Source organism: Schistocerca cancellata, chromosome 11 (genome assembly GCF_023864275.1).
Source record: "Schistocerca cancellata isolate TAMUIC-IGC-003103 chromosome 11, iqSchCanc2.1, whole genome shotgun sequence".
Lineage (NCBI taxonomy): Eukaryota > Metazoa > Arthropoda > Insecta > Orthoptera > Acrididae > Schistocerca > Schistocerca cancellata.
This window is the reverse complement of record NC_064636.1, coordinates 14,823,147-14,846,215: the sequence shown is the minus strand read 5'-3', so window position 1 is coordinate 14,846,215 and position 23,069 is coordinate 14,823,147. Positions and strand designations below refer to the sequence as shown.

The 23,069-nt window shown below is 47.7% G+C and overlaps 1 protein-coding gene across 1 annotated transcript in view; it reads left to right on the top strand.

Annotated features, from left to right (window-relative positions):
- The window catches only part of LOC126108825 (uncharacterized), a 175,401-nt gene that overhangs the window by 57,363 nt on the left and 94,969 nt on the right, over positions 1-23,069 (top strand). Inside the window, exons 7-10 of the mRNA XM_049914189.1 lie at positions 2,768-2,970; positions 11,090-11,122; positions 14,683-14,831; positions 19,654-19,807. Coding sequence (XP_049770146.1) covers positions 2,768-2,970; positions 11,090-11,122; positions 14,683-14,831; positions 19,654-19,807 — 539 coding nt within the window. The remainder of the gene's footprint in view (positions 1-2,767; positions 2,971-11,089; positions 11,123-14,682; positions 14,832-19,653; positions 19,808-23,069) is intronic.

Genomic DNA, 23,069 nt, shown 5'->3' with positions numbered 1-23,069 from the left:
TAATAAAAATTCTTATCACTGCAACTAACACTGCTTGTTTCTTAATATAGTACATACTGGTTGCTGTGGCAACCCTGTTATGAAGTGGAAAAAGTTCTAGATTTTTTTGTCACGTGTTGTGGAAGGTTCGAAAACTCTTCAGGGGGGTAGGACCTCAAACGGGCCGACTTGCCGGAGAGGCATCACAGGACATTTTATTTTCTACTGTCTATACTTTTACAAATAAATTCATAAAACTTTGCCAGCATCACCAGGAACGATTCAGGATTCACAGTCATTGCAGTAGAAGTTCGAAAACGTATCAAAATAATTTTTTTAAGTGCGAAATTTCATCATTTTTTTCACTTACTAATGGCTGCATTTGTTGCTATAGGTACACTTTTCTTCATAAGTTAGAGAGATTCTTCGAGCACATCATACATACCATATTCACAGGTGTATGAAACTCTAGAATTTATTTAATTTATGAAAAAACGAATGAACTGTTATATTTTAAACTTCATGTTTAGGGAAAACCCAAACATGTATAGTTAATTACCTCAATTTTTGCCACAGTTTTTAATGGAATTCGAGAATTCTAGAGTTCCATATACCTTCAAGTATGTTTTGTATGCTCTGCACAATTCATCGAAGAATCTCTCTTACTTATGAAGAAAAGTGTACCTATAGCAACAAATACTGACATTAGTAAGTGAAAAAAGAGTGAAATTTCATATGTAAAAAACATCATTTCGTTGTGTTTTCGAACTTCCACTGCTATGTGTGTGAATTCTGAATCCTTCCTGGTCACGCTGACAAAGTTTTATGAAATTATTTGTAAAAGTATAGACAGTGGAAATTAAAATGTCCTGTGGTGACTCTCCTGCTCCAAGTCGGCCCGTTTGATGTCCTATTCCCCTTGTTGTTGTTGTTGTGGTCTTCAGTCCTGAGGCTGGTTTGATGCAGCTCTCCATGCTACTCTATCCTGTGCAAGCTTCTTCATCTCCCAGTACCTACTGCAACCTACATCCTTCTGAATCTGCTTAGTGTATTCATCTCTGGGTCTCCCCCTACGATTTTTACGCTCCACGCTGCCCTCCAATACTAAATTGGTGATCCCTTGATGCCTCAGAACATGTCCTACCAACCGATCCCTTCTTCTGGTCAAGTTGTGCCACAAACTTCTCTTCTCCCCAATCCTATTCAATACTTCCTCATTAGTTATGTGATCTACCCATCTAATCTTCAGCATTCTTCTGTAGCACCACATTTCGAAAGCTTCTATTCTCTTCTTGTCCAAATTATTTACCATCCATGTTTCACTTCCATACATGTCTACACTCCATACAAATACTTTCAGAAATGACTTCCTGACCCTTAAATCTATACTCGATGTTAACAAATTTCTCTTCTTCAGAAACGCTTTCCTTGCCATTGCCAGTCTACATTTTATATCCTCTCTACTTCGACCATCATCGGTTATTTTGCTCCCCAAATAGCAAAACTCCTTTACTACTTTAAGTGTCTCATTTCCTAATCTAATACCCTCAACATCACCCGACTTAATTCGACTACATTCCATTATTCTCGTTTTGTTTTTGTTGATGTTCATCTTATATCCTCCCTTCAAGACACCATCCATTCCGTTCAACTGCTCTTCCAAGTCCTTTGCTGTCTCTGACAGAATTACAATGTCATCGGCGAACCTCAAAGTTTTTATTCTTCTCCATGGATTTTAATACCTACCCCGAATTTTTCTTTTGTTTCCTTTACTGCTTGCTCAATATACAGATTGAATAACATCGGGGAGAGGCTACAACCCTGTCTTACTCCCTTCCCAACCACTGCTTCGCTTTCATGTCCCTCGACTCGTATAACTGCCATCTGGTTTCTGTACAAATTGTAAATAGCCTTTCGCTCCCTGTATTTCCCTATTCCCCTTAAGCCAATAAAAAATTAATTTTTTGAAAATTTGATATTACACATCACAGTAAGGATACGTCGATGGATACAGCACAGACGGACAGGTAGTGTGAGGTACCTGTTGTCGGAAGATAGGCACTTTTTAGTGCCCGATGCGATCCACTGCCTCTGCATTCTTTAGTGAAGCACACGATCCCTAACAAGTATCATGGTCTAGTGGCTAGCATTTCTGCCTCTGGAGCAAGTTCGATTCCCAGCTGGGTTAGGGATTTTCTATGCCTGGGGACTGGGTGTTTGTGTTGTCCTCACCATTTCATCATCATTCGTGACTGGCTGGATTGCACTGTGCAACTGTCGGACTGTGCAACTGTCGGACTGTGCAACTGTCGGACTGTGCAACTGTCGGACTGTGCAACTGTCGGACTGTGCAACTGTCGGACTGTGCAACTGTCGGACTGTGCAACTGTCGGACTGTGCAGATGTCGGACTGTGCAACTGTCGGACTGTGCAGATGTCGGACTGTGCAGTTGTCGGACTGTGCAGATGTCGGACTGTGCAGATGTCGGACTGTCCAACTGTCGGACTGTGCAGATGTCTCACTGTGCAGATGTCGGACTGTGCAGATGTCGGACTGTGCAGATGTCGGACTGTGTACAGGCGCTAATGACCGCGCAATTGAGCGCCACAGAAATCAAACATCATCATCATCATCACCCCTATGAAGGCTATGCCAAAGAACAGGATCGATATGGACTAGATGCAGGAGCTTGGTCGTGGTCACTCTTTAATAGCTTCTATGATCCACTAGGTGTTGATATCATGTAATGAAGTATCCAAACCAGGTAACACTGTTCCCATCCCACAGCAAGGACGCGGCGACGGACACGGCGGAGATGGACGAACTGGACGAGCTGGAGGAGGTGTCTGCAGGGAGGGTGATGCCGCCAAGGGCGAGCCCCCCGGGGGCGGAGGCCCGCCACACGCCGCCCCCACCGGACGCCCCCGCAGTCCCCGCCGCCCCAGCCGCCCCCAGCACCAAAGCAGTACCGCCTCACCCCATCACCAATGGTGAGTACTGCCCTTTGTACTGCCTGTCCAAGTTACCGCCACCGCTGGCCCCCGTGGACTGGAATCGGCACAAGTGCCAACCGTGCACCCAAATCCTGTCTCCTCCACACAAACCCCCAACTGCAACTACCACCGTACTCGGCCAGCTACTTCATGCTGTGTGGCGGAGGGTACTTTCTGTGCCACTGCCATTTCCCGCCTTCCTCTCCCCACCATCCTCCCTGTTCCAGTCGCAAATGGTGTGCGGGAAGACGGAATGCTGGTAAGCCTGCAAGTGGACTAAAATCTCTCTAATTTTATCTTGACAGTCTCTTTGCGATTTGTGCATTGACAGAAAGGAAATCACAATGCCAAGGAGGATTTGTTCGGCATAAAGGCAAACGACGCTTCGCTCAGTGTAAGGACAGTAAACATTGGACGACTGAACAGTCGAAGAACGTTGTGTGGAGTGACGGATCACGGTACACAATGTGGCGACCCGATGGCAGGGTGTGGGTATGGGGAATGTCCGGTGAACGTCACCTGCCAGCCTGTGTAGTGCCAGCAGTAAAATTATGAGGCGGTGGTGTTACGGTGTGCTTGCATCCCTTGTTGTTTTGCGTAGCACTCTCACAGCACAGGCCTACATTTATGTTTTAAGCACTTTCTCGGTTCCCACTGTCGAAGACCAGTTCGGGGATGGCGGCTGCATCTTTCAACACAAGGAAGTACCTGTTCATAACGCACGGCCTGTGGCGGAGTGGTTACCCGACAATAACATTGCTGTAATGGACTGACCTGCACAGAGTCCTGACCTGAATCCTATAGAACAAGTTGGGGATGTTTTGGAACGCCGACTTCGTGCCAGACCTCACCGACCGACATCGACACCTCTCCTCAGTGCAGCACTCCGTGCAGAATGGGCTGCCATTCCCCGAGAAACCTTCCAGCACCTGACTGAACGTATGCCTGCGGGAGTGGGAGCTGTCATCGAGGCTAGGGGTGAGGCAACACCATATTGAATTCCAGCATTAGCGATGGAGGGCACCACGAACTTGGAAGTCATTTCCAGCCAGGGGTCCAGATACTTTTGATGACACAGCGTGCAAACAAAGCTGAGTTGCTCTTTTATTCGATGCATTATTTACAATTGTCATTTTAGTCTAATAAATGCTGAAAAGCCTTAAGACCCCGATATTCATTTTGAAACTCTCAGTACTTACTGAGGTGGCGGGAGTCACGAGATACGTCCTAATTAGAGATGGGGGATCCGCTCGTGAACTAATTCATAGAGTTGAATCTTTCAAATGGGTGAACAATCAGTGATTCAGAAAAAAAGAACAGTAGCTCCAAACGTTTCCCACGGCATGCAGAGAGAGAGAGAGAGAGAGAGAGAGAGAGAGAGAGAGAGAGAGACGGAGCATATCAGCAGCGCCTCTGCTGGTCAGAGCACAGTGCGCACCACACAACACAGCCAGCGCTGGCCTCTGCCCTGCTTCTACCTTGGCTGCCTGCATTGTGCAGTGCCCCACTGGATTTTGTGTTCCACATATGCCTTGCCGTCTCTGTGCGTCGTCTGCCGTGTGCACTGTGCAGTGTCTGGCGCAGCTTAACTTCGCATCGCACTCTGTCGGCGATCGTTTCAGTCGCACGTCCTGCCCTCTGGGCAGTTGATGCGAGCAACAGGACATAGAGCCACCTAGCGGATAACATAGGAACTACTTGCAACAAAAGCTCGCAAGGGAACAGACGATTTGTCTCGGAGCGGGTGAGTTCACCGTTCCCCCCACCCTCGGAACTCGCCTGCTCGATGCTCACCCCACCGTCTCGACTCTAGCCAGAGCGTCGAGCAAAGCGACTCAGGTGTCACTCTGGTCTCTGCGGTCTCAGGTCACGCAGTAATACAGCTCGTGGCTCGACCTGCTCGACTCAGCGCCTCTGCATCGGAGTTCGTCCCTACTGGATATTGTTCTTCGTAGTAATACCGCTATGTATATTACATTATTATGTTATGTATACATCATTTGTTTTTATTTTATTTATATTTGTTTAAACTGATCAGATTAGGTTCCTGATGACTCCTCTTACTATAGGATTTTTATTAGGGACACTCGAATTTACGCTTTAATTACGAGCGAACCGATAAACGTATCACAAAATGTGATACACCAATATTTTCCTTGTTTTATTCTGTGTAAGGCTATATGCAGCACTTTCGTTTTACAGTCAAATTTATATTTTATTTTCTTATTCTGGTACGGATTTTGCGATTTTAGGCGTCTTCGGGAGGAAACGTTCACTTTAAAAATATATGGCTTGCGATGTATTTGTATGAGGTTAATGAAATTTTAATACATTATAGCCAAATATATTGTTAATGTAAATCTCAAGTTACAACATTTTCCGATCACCCAAAAAACCACGATAGTGCAAAATAAATCAATAATCAAAAACTTTGTCATATCGTGGAAATTTCAATAAACAATACAAAATTCTTACTCATTATCTGTGTTACTTCAAAATAGGATCAAATAAGATCAAAATACAGGTATAGTACTGGAATAAACCAAGTTTAAAGGGCAATGTGCCTTCCATTTATTTTCTATTGTAAATGAGTGGTGAGTCATGAAAAAGAGCTAATTCATTTCAGGGAGTGAACAGTTCTGATCCAATCTCTGAAAAGAACAGTTTTGCCCATCTCTAGTCCTAATACTGTGTCGGACCTTCCTCTGCCACCGTAGTCCAGCGACTCGATGTGGTACAGAGTCAGCAAGTTGTTGGAAGTCCTCTGGATACTGAGCCGTGCTGCCTCTATGGCCGTCCATAAATTGCAAAAGTGATGGCGGTAATGGGCACGAACAAACCTGTCGATTATTTCCCAATAAATGTTCGATGGGATTTGTGACGGCCGATCTGGGTGGCCAGATTATTCGATATAATTCTCCGGAATGTTCTTCTTCCAGTCGCGATCAGCTGTGGCCTGGTGCCATGCCGCATTGTCATCCATTAAAATTCCACCTTTGCTCACTAAGATAAAGCCCATGAACGGCTGTAAACGGTCACCAAGTAGCCGAACATAACCATCTCCAGTAACTGACCCGTTCAGTCGGAGTGCCTCGTAGACAACCTGGATCCATGTCTTCGTGGGCTCTGCGCCACACTCTGACCCTACCATCAGTCTCTTTTTTCTTTTTTTTTCTTTTTTTTTTGTCATCAGTCTACTGACCGGTTTGATGCGGCCCACCACGAATTCCTTTCCTGTGCTATCCTCTTTGTCTCAGAGTAGCACTTGCAACCTACGTCCTCAATTATTAGCTCTACAGTTTTTGCCCTCTACAGCTCCCTCTAGTACCATGTCTTAGCAGATGTCCTATCATTCTGTCCCTTCTCCTTATCAGTGTTTTCCACATATTCCTTTCCTCTCCGATTCTGCGTAGAACCACCTCATTCCTTACCTTATCGGTCCACCTAATTTTCAACATTCGTCTATAGCACCACATCTCAAATGCTTCGATTCTCTTCTGTTCCGGTTTTCCCACAGTCCATGTTTCACTACCATACAATGCTGTACTCCAGACGTACATCCTCACGAATTTCTTCCTGAAATTAAGGCCGGTATTTGATACTAGTAGACTTCTCTTGGCCAGAAATGCCTTTTTTGCCATAGTGAGTCTGCTTTTGATGTCCTCCTTGCTCCGTCCGTCATTGGGTTATTTTACTGCCTAGGTAGCAGAATTCCTAAACTTCATTAACAGTCTTACAAACTGCAATTGGGACTTGTCTGACCAGGCGAGGGTCTTCCAGACGCTTAACGTGGTGGTCGTCGTCATCACCATGGTGGTTGTCATCATCATGGCCGTCGTCGTCGTCGTCATTATGGCCGCCGTCGTCGTCATCATGGCCGTCGTCGTCGTCATCATGGCCGTCGTCGTCGTCATCATGGCCGTCGTCGTCGTCATCATGGCCGTCGTCGTCGTCATCATGGCCGTCGTCGTCGTCATCATGGCCGTCGTCGTCGTCATCATGGCCGTCGTCGTCATCATGGCCGTCGTCGTCATCATCATGGCCGTCGTCGTCATCGTCATGGCCGTCGTCGTCGTCGTCATGGCCGTCGTCGTCGTCGTCGTCATGGCCGTCGTCGTCGTCATGGCCGTCGTCGTCGTCATGGCCGTCGTCGTCGTCGTCGTCAAGGCCGTCGTCGTCGTCGTCGTCATGGCCGTCGTCGTCGTCGTCATGGTCGTCGTCGTCGTCGTCATGGTCGTCGTCGTCGTCGTCATTATGGCCGCCGTCGTCGTCGTCATGGCCGTCGTCGTCGTCGTCGTCATTATGGCCGCCGTCGTCGTCGTTGTCGTCATAGCCGTCGTCGTCGTCGTCATGGCCGTCGTCGTCGTCGTCTTCATCATGCCCGTTGTCGTCGTCATCATGGCCGTTGTCGTCGTCGTCATGGCCGTCGTCGTCATGGCCGTCGTCGTCGTCATGGCCGTCGTCGTCGTCGTCGTCGTCGTCGTCGTCGTCATGGCCGTCGTCGTCGTCGTCATGGCCGCCGTCGTCGTCGTCATGGCCGTCGTCGTCGTCGTCGTCATGGCCGTCGTCGTCGTCGTCGTCGTCATGGCCGTCGTCTTCGTTGTCGTCGTCATGGCCATCGTCGTCGTCGTCATTATGGCCGCCGTCGTCGTCGTCATGGCCGCCGTCGTCGTCGTCATGGCCGTCGTCGTCGTCGTCATTATGGCTGCCGCCGTCGTCGTCGTCGTCGTCGTCGTCATCATGGCCGTCGTCGTCGTCGTCGTCATCATGGCCGTTGTCGTCGTCGTCATGGCCGTCGTCGTCGTCATGGCCGTCGTCGTCGTCACCGTCATGGCCGTCGTCGTCGTCGTCATTTTGGCCGTCGTCGCCATGATCATGGTCGTCATGGCCATCATCATCATGGTCATCATCAGCACTCATGACAGTGCTTAAGATTGGATTGTAAAAAAATGGACTGTGTGAAAATTGGTACTTCGTATGGGGGCTGATGACCGCGCACTTGGGTGCCCCACCAACCAATCACCATCTCACCATTGTGCAAACTCCATCAGCTTGCACAGTACCTTGTTGACAAATTGGGCTTCGTAGGGTCTGCGGTACACTCTAACCCTATCGGCAGCTCCTACTAGCTGAGGTCGGGACTCGTCTGACCGTGCCACGGTTTTCCAGTCGTCCAGGGTCCAAGCGATACGGTCACGACCCCAGGAGAGCGGCGGCAGGCGATGCTGCCACAGACCGTTAACGCCAAATTACGCAGCACTGTCCTACTGAATACGTTCGTCGTACGCCCCACACTGATTTCTGCGGTTATTTCACGCGGCGTTGCTTGTCTGTCAGCACTTACAACTGTGCGCAAACGCCGCTGTTGTCGGTCGTTAAGTGGAGGCCGGTCGGTCACTGTGTTGTCCGTGGTGGGAGGTACTGCCTGAAATCTCGTATTCTCGGCACACTCTTGACACTTTTGGATCTCGTAATTTTGGATTCCCTGACGATAGTATACTGACATGTTCCATGACCTTGGAGATTTGCTCCTCAATTTGCTCCAACGGAACTTGACGTGTAAATAAATAAATAAATTTCCAAACTGGAATGTCTCATGCGTGTAGCTCAAACAACTGCTCCATCTTCGTAGTCAGTTAATTCCCGTCGTGCGACCAGAATCACGTCGGAAACCTCTCTACATGAATCACTTGAGAACAAACGGTAGCTCTGCCAGTGCTCTGCCCTTTTATTCCGTGCGTACGCAGCACTACCGCCATCGATGTTTCTATCCCATGCCTTTTGTGATGATGTAGTCTATTGTGAAGCGTAATGATCCTAAAACATTCCCTTACGGTGCGCCCATAAACTTACTTTTATGTCTGACAGTTTCTCTGCTTTCTGGATGGATCATTTCATCACGATTCCTTAGTCTGCTTCCTGTATATACACCCGTGCTCATAAATTGAGGATAATGCTGATACCTGGTGAAACAACGCTCTGCTGGGCGGGTTCAAATCACCTCGGGCTATGACCGTGCGGTGCGTTTGACCTGCGGTCGTCGCACGGTGGCGCTGGCAGCAGTCCACACACGCAGAGGTGTGTCGGTGCATGTCAGAGTACGGTGCGGCGAGTAAGTGTGCAGACGTTTACAGACGTGCTGATGGTGACTGTGTGTTGAAAATGGCTCAAAGAACGCGTATTCATGACGTTATGAGGGGTAGAGTACTAGGGAGACTGGAGGCTGGTCAAACACAGCAGGTCGTATCACGGGCCCTCCGTGTGCCACAAAGTGTGATCTCAAGATTGTGGCAACGGTTCCAGCAGACAGGAAACGTGTCCAGGCGCTACAGTACGGGACGTCCACAGTGTACAAGACCACAAGAAGACCGATATCTCACCATCAGTGCCCGCAGAGTACCGCAGCCACTGGAACACTTGTCTCCAGACACACAGTCTACAGACGACTGTACTGACACGGTTTATTCCCCTGGAGACCTGCAAGTTGCATTCCACTGGCCCCTGGTCACAGGAGAGCCCGTAAAGCCTGGTGTCAAGAACACCGTACATGGTCACTGGAACAGTGGTCCCAGGTTCACCGACCAATCCAGGTATAGTCTAAACAGTCATTCTCGTCGGGTTTTCATCTGGCGTGAACCAGGAACCAGATACCAACCTCTTAATGTCCTTGAAAGGGACCAGTATGGAGGTCGTGGTTTGATGGTGTGAGGTGGGGTTATGATTGGTGAACGTACACCCCTGCATGTGTTTGGCAGAGGAACTGTAACAGGTCATGTGAATCGGGACGTCATTTTGCACCAGTATGTCCGCCTTTTCAGGGGTGCAGTGGGTACTTGATCGTCTGCTGCCTTCACTACTTCATCGCTCAGAGCTACCCATTCTTCTTCTACTGTATTTCTGTCCCCCATTCTTGTCAATTGTTCCCCTATGCTCTCCCTGAAACTCTGTACAACCTCTGGTTTAGTCGGTTTATCCAGGTCCCATCTCCTTAAATTAGCACCTTTTTGTAGTTTCTTCAGTTTTAATCTACAGCTCATAACCAATAGATTGTGGTCAGAGTCCACATCTGCCCCTGGAAATGTCTTGCAATTTATAACCTGGTTCCTAAATCTCTGTCTTAGCATTATATAATCTATCTGATACCTTTTAGTATCTCCAGGCTTCTTCCATGTATACAACCTTCTATCATGATTCTTAAACCAAGTGTTAGCTATGATTAAGTTTTGCTCTGTGCAAAATTCTACCAGGCGGCTTCCTCTTTCATTTCTTAGCCCCAATCCATATTCACCTTACTACGTTTCCTTCTCTCCCTTTTCCTACACTCGAATTCCAGTCACCCATGACTATCAAATTTTCGTCTCCCTTCACTACCTGAATAATTTCTTTTATCTCATCATACATTTCATCTATTTCTTCATCATCTGCAGAGCTAGTTGGCATATAAACTTGTACTACTGTAGTAGGTGTGGGCTTCGTATCTATCTTGGCCACAATAATGCGTTCGCTATGCTGTTTGTAGTAGCCTAACCGCACTCCTATTTTTTTATTCAGTATTAAACCTACTCCTGCATTACCCCTATTTGATTTTGTATTTATAACCCTATATTCATCTGACCCGAAGTCTTGTTCCTCCTGCCACCGAACTACACTAATTCCCACTATATCTAACTTTAACCTACCCATTTCCCTTTTTAAATTTTCTAATCTACCTGCCCAGTTAAGGGATCTGACATTCCACGCTCCGATCCGTAGAACGCCAGTTTTCTTTCTCCTGATAACGACGTCCTCTTGAGTAGTCCCCGCCCGGAGATCCGAATGGGGGACTATTTTACCTCCGGAATATTTTACCCAAGAGGACGCCATCATCATTTAATCATACAGTATTATTATTATTATTATTATTATTATTATTCGTATCCAATGCAACAGGCTCGCAAAACTTTTAGCTTCGATTTCTCGAAGTAAATCGTTCTAGAGCAGCTTTCATTACGCGGAAAATGAGCGTAGTGCATACTCCGTCACACGTTATTCCTCTCCCGGTCTCTTAGTTAATGAAATACTGCGAGCGGTCGTGAACCCTGTTGGAGGTCGAACAACGCCTTTGTTTCCTGTGCAGCTGTCGTCACCAAAGCTGCCTCATCGCCCTCAAGTGGGTCGACGTCTTCGTCATCGTCGACTTCTACGTACCGCAAGCTGACGGACTTGTTTGCCCGTCGATCGCAACAGCAGCAGCAGCAGCAGCAGCAACAACAACAACAACAACAACAACAACAGCAACACCAACAGCAACATGACACTGGTTCCGGCATCGCGTCTGCCACAGCGTCGAAGTCACCCTCCGCCGAACACCTGCCTGCCGCCGCAGCAGGTCAGTAACGTTAAAGGCCCCCGTAAACAATCACACCTTTTTGTCAAACTTAACAGTGCTTGTCAAACATTTGACGCGCGCGGCGCTGCTCGACGTGCTTGTCAAGCATAGAGGGTATTTGACGTGTTTGCGAGAAATTTTGACTGACGAAAAAGTTGACAAAATAGCAGACGTTGTTTGTGTCGATGATTCGCCGTATGTGTTTGGTGAAAAATTCTTCCATTACAGTACTTCTCAATATATGGCGAGTTTCCACAATTACGGAAACTACGATTAAGCATAAAAACAAAACACCGCAGACAGTTACCAAAATGGTATACGTACCACATGTTTCGTAGCCACAACTTTACGCAGGAACAGGTTATGAACAAAATCTACATAATACGCATGACATACAAGCGTAAGTGAAATGAAATGGAAAAAAAAATCTAAGATCTCTGCTTCTTCTACAGACGATGTGGGCCGTATATCCCCACGCTGTGATATTATACTGAACCGTCGTTAGAGGACCAAGAAGAAGAGAATAAATTTTCGCATACTTGCGTCTTTTTTTTTTCAGAGTGCGCGCGAAGTAACTCTAAACAACTTATCAAACATTTCACTGTCCATTTGCAGAAAGTTGATATAATCATCAGGTCGTGTGTTTAACATTTCCATTAACAGATATTTATATGTGCAAAGGACCTGGAAGAGCAGTTGAAAGGAATGGACAGTGTCCTGAAAGGAGGATATAAGATGAACATGAGCAAAAGCAAAACGACGATAATGGAATGTAGTCGAATTAAATCCGGTCATGCTGAGGGAATTAGATTAGGAAACACTTAAAGTAGTAAATGAGTTTTGCTATTTGGGGAGCAAATACAAATACAGTACAAATATAACCAACAAATTAATTTTATAAATAATTTTTTTTTTCAGAATATACGTTGCAGGAAATGTGATTCCCTAAAATCCTTCTACAACACAAGTCAAATTGATCTGTAAAGTGTTGCTATGTCATGCAAAGTATGTCGCTGACTCCTTACACAAACCACCTGCTGCTACGTGTGTACTGAGATTGCTTTTGTTATGGCTGTGCTGCTCACCGAATATTATTGCCTGTACTGACAGATGGCGTTCCAGCTGATGTACTTAGGTCTAATTTTTCGTAAACTATTAGGTGAAAAAAATCTGAAAAAATTTTATTTTTACATGTCTTACAGTCTGATATCTTCACATGATTAAAATTAAGTAATACATTACACGAAATTTTAAAGGCTTTGCAGAGGTGAAAATATATAGCGTTAACTTCGTGTATGATAGATTTTAGCTCCTACGTTGCAAGAAATGAAATGTAGATAATATATCGAAATTTTATTTATAATTGAGAGCAGAATGATAATTCGTTTCGTTCCAGAGTTATTCGGTTTTATATTCGAAGGAGAGTCACGCACAATACACCAATTAACAGCCTTGCACATTCCGAATCATGTGGTCATAACAATCGCCAAATCTCATAAACGGTTGAAGTTATCGAAACGAGGTTTTCTGCAAATGATAGCACACAGTGGGGCATGCATGTTGTACGATAAATACTCGAAACTGTGTTATTCGCCGAAATATCGACGTAACTCGATCACTGCAGTGAGACGTCGGCAGCGCAGGACGCATTCAAATGTCCATAGCACTGTAAGAAGATCCAAGCGGTGTGTGTATACACGCTCACAGCACCTGGGGAACTGTGTAGCACGACGTGCATATATGCCCACAACACATGGGGAACAGGGTAGCAGGATGTGTACACACACCCACACACATGGGAACAGGGTAGCAGGAGGTGTACACACATCCACACACATAGGAACAGTGTAGCAGAACGTGTATACACATCCACACACATGGGGAACAGGGTACCAGGACGTGTATACATATCCACAGCACTTGGAGAACGGCATATGGCATGTATACACACCCACAGCACCTGGGGATGGCATAGTATAATGTGTGTACACATCAACAGCACCTGGGGAATGGGGTAACATGACATGTACACATGCTGACAGCACCTGGGGAATGGCAGAGCATGATGTGTATAAACGCCCACAGCACCTCGCGAGTGGCATGGCTGGACGTGTATACACACCCACAGCACCTGGGGAATGGCATAGCAGGACATGTGTACACATCCACTTACATGGGGAACAGGGTAGCAGGACGTGTATACACATCCACAGCACTTGGGGAACGGCATAGTATGACATGTATAAACGCCCACAGCACCTGGGGAGGGCGTAGTATAATGTGTGTACACATCCACAGCGCCTGGGGAATGGGGTAGCGTGACATGTACACATGCCCACAGCACCTGGGGAATGGCAGAGCATGACGTGTATAAACGCCCACAGCACCTGGCGAGTGGCATGGCTGGACATGTATACACACCCACAGCACCTGGAGAGCGGCATAGCAGGACATGTATACACATCCACTTACATGGGGAACAGGGTACCAGGACGTATATACACATCCACAGCACTTGGGGAACGGCATAATATGACGTGTATACACACCCACAGCACCTGGGGAATGGGGTAGCATGACGTATATACATGCCCACAGCACCTGCTGCGGAATGGCAGAGCATGACATGTATAAATGCCCACAGCACCTGGGGAGTCGCATGCCTGGACATGTATACACATCCACAGCACCTAGGTAATGGCATAACATGATGTGTATACACACCCACAGCACCTTGGGAACTGCATAGCAGGATGTGTATACACATCCACACACATGGTGAACAGGGCACCAGGACGTGTATACACATCCACAGCACTTGGGGAACGGCATAGTATGACATGTATACACATCCACAGCACCTAGGGAATGGCATAGCATGATGTGTATACACACCCACAGCACCTTGGGAACTGCATAGCAGGACGTGTATACACATCCACACACATGGGGAACAGGGTAGCAGGTCGTGTATACACATCCACAGCACTTGGGGAACGGCATAGTATGACATGTATACACATCCGCAGCACTGGGGGAATGTAGTAGCATTACGTGTATACACATCCACAGCACCTAGGGAATGGCATAGTATGATGTGTACACATGCCCACAGCAGCTGGAGAACCGTGTTGCAGGACATGTGTACACACCCACAGCAGCGACAAGGTTGAAAGTCTGCAATTACCTCTGGTGTGACTAGCACTAGACAGGCGGTCGCGTGAATTCAGTTGCATCCGTTGCAGAATGGCACGGCCAGCAGTACCCGGACCTGGGCAACGGGCGCGCTATGGCGGCGGCGCCGGCCGGAGTGGCAGTGCGGGCGAGCGCGGCGTCGACAGCCGCGTCGTCGTCGACCTCTGAAGGCCGCAAGCAGTTCCTGTCGACACTAGCGCCGCTGGCGGCGTGCGTGTCCGCCGGAGCTGCTGACGCCGAGCTCTACGCACCCTCCGCCACGCACCAGCAGCCGGACCTGCACTCTCTGCATGGGGTGAGTGCTCCTCCACAGCCGCCTCCACTGTTCCCTGTTGCAAAGATAGGTCGCTGCTGCTGTCTCTGTCAGCAAGCTTCCCTTTGATTCACGGCAGGCATAGTGATTACAGTAAGTTATATAATATGTGTCGTGTCGTGTCGTGTCTGTTCTTTGGACATATCCAAAAGGAAAAATACCATATGCATGCACTGAGGTGACAAGTTATGCAATAGCAATATGCACGTATACAATATACAGTAGGCAGTAGTATCGCATACAGACCGTATAAAAAGGGCAGTGCATTGTTGAAGCTGTCATTTGTGCTTAGTTGATTCATGTCAAAATATTTCCGACCTAATTATGGTTGCTTGGTGGGGATTAAGACATTAAACATGGTGTGGTAATTGGAGCTAGATACATGGGACGTTCCATTTGGGGTATTGTCAGTGACATCAATACTGCTAGATCCACAGTGTGAAGAGTGGGCCAAGAATATCAAATTTCAGGCATTACCTCTCACCACAGACAACACAATGGCTGACATCCTTCACTTAACGACCGAGAGCAGCGGCGTTTGCACAGTCTTGTCAGTGCTAACAGACAAGCAACACTGAGGAATCAGTGTGCGACACACGACGAATGTATCCATTAGTACAGTGAGGCGAAATGTGGTGCTAATGGGCTACGGCAGCAGATGAAAAACTGTGGCCTAGTCAGATGAATCCCAACAATTTCAGTTGGTAAGATCTGATGATACAGGTCGAGTGTGGTGCAGACCCCATGAAGCCATGGACCTAAATTGTCGACAAGGCACTGTACAATCTGTTAGTAACTTGAAACTTCCTGGCAGATTAAAACTGTGTGCCAGACCGAGACTCGAACTCGGGACCTTTGCCTTTCGCGGGCAAGTGCTCTACCAACTGAGCTACCCGAGCGCGACTCCTGCCCCGTCCTCACAGCTTTACTTCTGCCACTACCTCGTCTCCTACCTTGGACAGGGTGTGAGTCATGCTTGGATAGCTCAGTCGGTAGAGCACTTGCCCGTGAAAGGCAAAGGTCCCGAGTTCGAGTCTCAGCCCGGCACACAGTTTTAATCTGCCGGGAAGTTTCATATCAGCGCATACTTCGCTGCAGAATGAAAATCTCATTCTGGTAGTAACTTCATAATGATGTGGGTTGTGCATGCATCGAATGGACTGGGTCCTTAGGTCCAGGTGAATTGATCATTGACTGTGAATGGGTGTATTTGGCTGGCCACGCTCTGATTTTTGTGATTTCGGCTAACGACATGCAGTCCCCTTACACCCAGATTTTGAACATTCTGGATTGCATGCAAATGTTGCCCGATGGTGGAATTATCAGAGTTCATCACATTAATGCGTCCTCGAATACACTGAGGTTGATCTCAGTGGGTTTACGCGTTTAAACGATATTCCTCAAACCCCGAAGGTCTCCCTGGACGTGGGGGGTTGAGAAAACCGTTTTCTTCCGGTGCTCTGTCCAACCGCGTTATCCCCACACATGGCGCATATGTTTCCCGTTGCTTCTGCTGCTGTCACGCCTCTGTTGGACTCAAAGAGGAGAGTATGGCGGAAATGTTCCGTTTTCGCCATCTGGCACTCCATTTTCCAGCGACCACAGCCCGACTCGCTATCTCCAAATGACAAAATGACAATAACTAAACTCGAACAACAACAGTGAACTACAAATAATCCCATAGCGATCAGAATACCAAAATGCAAAACAAAAATGTTACAAACTTATACACCAACCTAATACATCATCAGCGGCATACTCGCCCCTCCTCCCACCCCCACCCCCCCGCCCCGCCAATGCCAATATGTAAGCTATCGCTGAACAAGCTGCACTCCTGGAAATGGAAAAAAGAACACATTGACACCGGTGTGTCAGACCCACCATACTTGCTCCGGACACTGCGAGAGGGCTGTACAAGCAATGATCACACGCACGGCACAGCGGACACACCAGGAACCGCGGTGTTGGCCGTCGAATGGCGCTAGCTGCACAGCATTTGTGCACCGCCGCCGTCAGTGTCAGCCAGTTTGCCGTGGCATACGGAGCTCCATCGCAGTCTTTAACACTGGTAGCATGCCGCGACAGCGTGGACGTGAACCGTATGTGCAGTTGACGGACTTTGAGCGAGGGTGTATAGTGGGTATGCGGGAGGCCGGGTGGACGTACCGCCGAATTGCTCAACACGTGGGGCGTGAGGTCTCCACAGTACATCGATGTTGTCGCCAGTGGTCGGCGGAAGGTGCACGTGCCCGTCGACCTGGGACCGGACCGCAGCGACGCACGGATGCACACCGAGACCGTAGGATCCTACGCAGTGCCGTCGGGGACCGCACCGCCACTTCCCAGCAAATTAGGGACACTGTTGCTCCTGAGGTATCGGCGAGAACCATTCGCAACCGTCTCCACGAAGCTGGGCTACGGTCCCGCACACCGTTAGGCCGTCTTCCGCTCACGCCCCAACATCGTGCAGCCCGCCTCCAGTGGTGTCGCGACAGGCGTGAATGGAGGGACGAATGGAGACGTGTCGTCTTCAGCGATGAGAGTCGCTTCTGCCTCGGTGCCAATGATGGTCGTATGCGTGTTTGGCGCCGTGCAGGTGAGCGCCACAATCAGGACTGCATACGACCGAGGCACACAGGGCCAACACCCGGCATCATGGTGTGGGGAGCGATCTCCTACACTGGCCGTACACCACTGGTGATCGTCGAGGGGACACTGAATAGTGCACGGTACATCCAAACTGTCATCGAACCCATCGTTCTACCATTCCTAGACCGGCAAGGGAACTTGCTGTTCCAACACGACAGTGCACGTCCGCATGTATCCCGTGCCACCCAACGTGCTCTAGAAGGTGTAAGTCAACTACCCTGGCCAGCAAGATCTCCGGATCTGTCCCCCATTGAGCATGTTTGGGACTGGATGAAGCGTCGTCTCACGCGGTCTGCACGTCCAGCACGAACGCTGGTCCAACTGAGGCGCCAGGTGGAAATGGCATGGCAAGCCGTTCCACAGGACTACATCCAGCATCTCTACGATCGTCTCCATAGGAGAATAGCAGCCTGCATTGCTGCGAAAGGTGGATATACACTGTACTAGTGCCGACATTGTGCCTGTGTCTATGTGCCTGTGGTTCTGTCAGTGTGATCATGTGATGTATCTGACCCCAGGAATGTGTCAATAAAGTTTCCCCTTCCTCGGACAATGAATTCACGGTGTTCTTATGTCAATTTCCAGGAGTGTATTTCCACTGGTTATTTGATGAGCTACAGTGAAAAAACGATTGTGCCCCAGACGGCAATCCTGCCTTAGAAAAACTTTGTACATAGCCGGCGTCGTTCTGCGATTTTACCGTACACAGACAATCAGTTTGGTATCGGTGAGGCGAGCTTTCACCACAAAGGACGAGTGGCACAGCACGCAGACTTGCACATGCGCTCTGGGAGAGCATGTGCTCTGGCAGCAGATGCTCAATCGACAACTGGATACGCTGTGCATGTTGTCCTGGCAGTGTCCTAAATATGTGAGCTCAGTGCATTTTCGTTGGCATTCAGCCAAATGTGGCCAGAAGACATGGTGCCAAAATATCGTGGCAGAAAGTTGCAGACACCTGGCAGTTCATCTGAAATTTTATGGAACGATAAAAAAGAATTTCAGAATTTCTTATGACTGACTAGAGTGCTGAAAACAGTTCTGTTACCTAAACGGCGCTAATGATAATGTTAAGCCATGCACGAAAACGTTTTAATTTATTGACCCTCACTACAGTAAAAATAATTATTGAAAAATGTTCCCTAATGGTTAAATAATTTGTTGGATTTGCTACACGAGTCCTAACTGTCTGCCACACATTTCTCTGCACATTCTGGATGGATCCTGCAGCTCCCATTTCCTGTACTGATCTTGAATAGTGGTGCTCGTAGGGAGTCTCCTACTAGGATACTCTGCTTAGTTGGTTTGTTTGGGGAAGGAGACCAGAGAGCGAGGTCATCGGTCTCATCGGATTAGCGAAGGACGGGGAAGGAAGTCGGCCGTGCCCTTTCAAAGGAACCGTCCCGGCATTTGCCTGGAGTGATTTAGGCAAATCACGGAAAACCTAAATGAGGATGGCTGGACCCGGGATTGAACCGTCGTCCTCCCAAATGCGAGTCCAGTGTGCTAGCCACTGCGCCACCTTGCTCGGTGATACTTTGCTTCAAACATTTCTTTACGTTCCCTGATGGAGCATGTCTTTATTTAACATTCCACACTATCAATTCGCTGGTCTAATGCAAAGTGCACCATTTGTATAACAACTCAACAATGTGAGATTCTCACAAAAAATGATACACAAACATACAGCTGCACTCAACCTTTCCGATAAAATGCAGTGGAGCCAAATTTAGAGACAGTGCTGCCACTTTACAAGCTGTTTGACTAGAGACAATTAACCGATGTGTTTATTGCATTCACTGGCAAGTGTACAGTGGGTATGTGTTGTATTTTCTGGTAGGCATACAGTGGGTATGTGTGGTATTTTCTGGTAGGCATACAGTGGGTATGTGTGGTATTTTCTGGTAGGCATACAGTGGGTATGTGTGGTATTTTATGGTAGGCATACAGTGGGTATATGTCTTTTTTTATGTTAAATGTACAATTAGTATGTTTTGCTTTTTCTTGCAGGTGTAGAATGGGTATGTGTTGCATTTTCTGGTAGGTGTACAGTAGATACGTGTTGTATTTTCCTGGCAGCTGTACAATGGGTATGTGTTGTACGTCCATACAGTTGTACACTGAGAATCTATTTGTTGCATTTTCTGGCCAACAGGTGTACAGAGGTCAGCCCGGGGACCGCAGCTCTGTGGCGAGCAGCTGCGCCACCGCCTACAGCCTGGGCGACATCGACGAGGCACTCGACGGCACCCAACCACAGCCAGACCTGGTCGCCGGCACCACCACAACTGCCACCACCACTACAGAGGGTGAGCACCAGAGGCCCAGCTGCAGTCTTTTCTGTTGTAAACTGCCTTGAGTGAAAGCTTTTTTCAATGGAGGAAATTTTGTGCTGTGCTATACGAATGAAGAACACATTGTCTTCAGACTACACACTCTTAAGACAAAAAAAGGATGCACCACAAAGCAATTATCTGAAGGGGGTGGAAATCGGTAAATATGATGTACAAGTACAGGCAAACGAATCACTGCGCTTTCAGAAAAATCAATTGTTTACTCGCGAGAAAGAGCTTCACAAATAGGGCAAGGCAGCAATGCGTTGGTCCACTTTTGGCCCTTATGAAAGTAGTTCTTGGGCATGCTATTGACTGAAAGAGTGGTTGGATCTCCGCTTGAGGGATATCATGCCAAATTCTGCCCAGTTGGCGTGCTAGACCCTCAAAATCCAGACCGAGCGGTGTGGCGTAGTGGTTAGACACTGGACTCGCATTCGGGAGGACGACGGTTCAATCCCGCGTCCGGCCATCCTGATTTAGGTTTTCCGTGATTTCCCTAAATCACTCCAGGCAAATGCTGGGATGGTTCCTCTGAAAGGGCACGGCCGACTTCCTTCCCCGTCCTTCCCTAATCCGATGAGACCGATGACCACGCTGTCTGGTCTCCTTCCCCAAACCAACCAACCTCAAAATCCAGAGCTCGTTGGTGGTCACTGCCCATAATGCTCCAAACATTCTCACTTGGGGAGTGGTCCAGCGACCTTGCTGGCCGAGGTAGATTTTGGCAAGCACAAAGTGGCGTTGTATCCCCACAAACGGGCACAACCAGAGGTGGCATGCTGAAACAGTTTCTAACTGGCGGCACAGCCGGCGCTTTGGAGTTCCCCGCCAAGTGTGGTCCAGTCAGCAACCTCCGCACTGCCACCAGTCAGGTGGACTTCCACGTTGTGGTAAGCAGCAGCCACAAGCAACAACAGATGGTTCATGTTCGACATTGGCGTATGACAGTTGTAGTACAGAGTTCCAAAGTTGCTGTTCGTAGCTACACTAATTAGTGGAGATCAGCCAGTGAGACTTAGTCTACAAGTGGTAGCCTTCTCTTAGCGACACACGTTTACTACAGTGATTGACAGAGTGGCATCTGGGACAGACACAGTGTTGTTGACATTGTATTCAGTTATGCACACCTTGATAGGCCATTGCTTAGTTGCATCTGTCTTCAAGCAGATCTGACAAGTTGCTGTACAACTTAACTATCACCGCACAATAAAGTATACAGGGTGTTATAAAAAGGTACGGCCAAACTTTCAGGAAACATTCCTCACACACAAAGAAAGAAAATATGTTATGTGGACATGTGTCCAGAAACGCTTACTTTCCATGTTAGAGCTCATTTTACTACTTCTCTTCAAATCACATTAATCGTGGAATGGGAACACACAGCAACAGAACGTACCAGCGTGACTTCAAACACTTTGTTACAGGAAATGTTCAAAATGTCGTCCGTTAGCGAGGATACATGCATCCACCCTCCACTCACACGGAATCCCTGATGCGCTGATGCAGCCCTGGAGAATGGCGTGTTGTATCACAGCCGTCCACAATACGAGCACGAAGGGTCTCTACATTTGGTACCGGGGTTGCGTAGACGAGAGCTTTCAAATGCCCCCATAAATGAAAGTCGAGAGGGTTGAGGTCAGGAGAGCGCGGAGGCCGTCGGTCACCGAATCTGTTGTTGTCGAGAAGCGTACGAACACTTCTACTGAAATGTGCAGGAGCTCCATCGTGCATGAACCACATGTTGTGTCTTACTTGTAAAGGCACATGTTCTAGCAGCACAGGTAGAGTATCCCGTATGAAATCATGGTAACGTGCTCCATTGAGCTTAGGTGGAAGAACAAACTAAAATGAGCTCTAACATGGAAATTAAGCGTTTCCGGACACATGTCCACATAACATCTTTTCTTTATTTGTGTGTGAGGAATGTTTCCTGAAAGTTTGGCCGTACCTTTTTGTAACACTCTGTATATGTGGTGTTTGAAAAGGAACTCCCTAATTTTAAGTATAAATTTAATGAGGAAATTAATGAAAAATTACGTTAATTAGTACATATCATCAAAGAGAATTCCTTTAAGTTTTGTTTAATGTTAGTAGACTTCAATGTGAGATCCATTTGTTGCCCTGCACACTATTCCATTTCTCGCCACGTACTCACCAGCATTTCAGGTGTAACTGTCCCAACCGCCCATAAATGACTCATGGCTCTGATCTTCTCACTGTACAGAACATTTTTATGTGGCCCCAAAAGAAAAAGTCCAGTGCAGTTAAGTCTGGGCTTCGTGGTGTCTAAGGTATTGGGCCAGCCCTGCCTATCCACCTTCCTGGAAGGCAAGTGTCAAGAGCCACATGCACATGGTTGTTGTAATGAGGTGGGGCGCCATCTTGTTGGAAAAGCACAAGACTGTTTTTCCGGCTCAATATCATCCATTTGGGGACTGTCGTACTCTGTCAACATGTTGACATCCCCATTTGTTGCGGAGTTGCTCTGCCGTGGATTGCAAGCATGCCCGGACTTGAACTGAGGGAACAGAGGGAAAAAAGCAGCACTGGTGCTGTCTCAATGTCAAGCAGACCTGACAACTGCAGGGGAACCAAACTTGGAGAGCTGATGAATCAAACACCACAAACTAGATTAGTGTATGTCACTTTGTACAGATCCTAGGACACATTAAACCCAGGGAGTTCTTTTTCAAACACCCTGTATTTGTGTGTCACTAATTTCTTTGCACTGTCACAGTTTCTCTGTCCATCCCGGAGTCCACACCGAAAGTACCCTCCGCCACACGCCATTAGGTGGCTTGTGGAGTAAACATGGAGATGCGATGTAGATGAAAATTAGAAGATTTCCGAACACAGTTCAAAATGAAGAACATCGACAGTATTGTCATAGTCGACCAGTAGTTGAGTGCAAATTGTATGGGCACCAAATATCTGTGTAATTATGGCAGGCGATATTTGGTGCCCATACAATTTGCACTTAACTACTGGCGACTATGACAATACTGTCGATGTTCTTCATTTTGAACAGTGTTCGGAAATCTTCAAATTTTCATCTACATCGCATCTCCACGTTTACTCCACAAGCCACCTAATGGCGTGTGGCGGAGGGTACTTTCGGTGTCACTATCTCATGCCTCCAACCCTGTTCCACTCGCGAATAGTGCATGGGAAGAATGATTGCCAGTAACTCTCTGCGTTGGTTCTAATTTCTCGAATTTTCTCCTCATGGTCAATA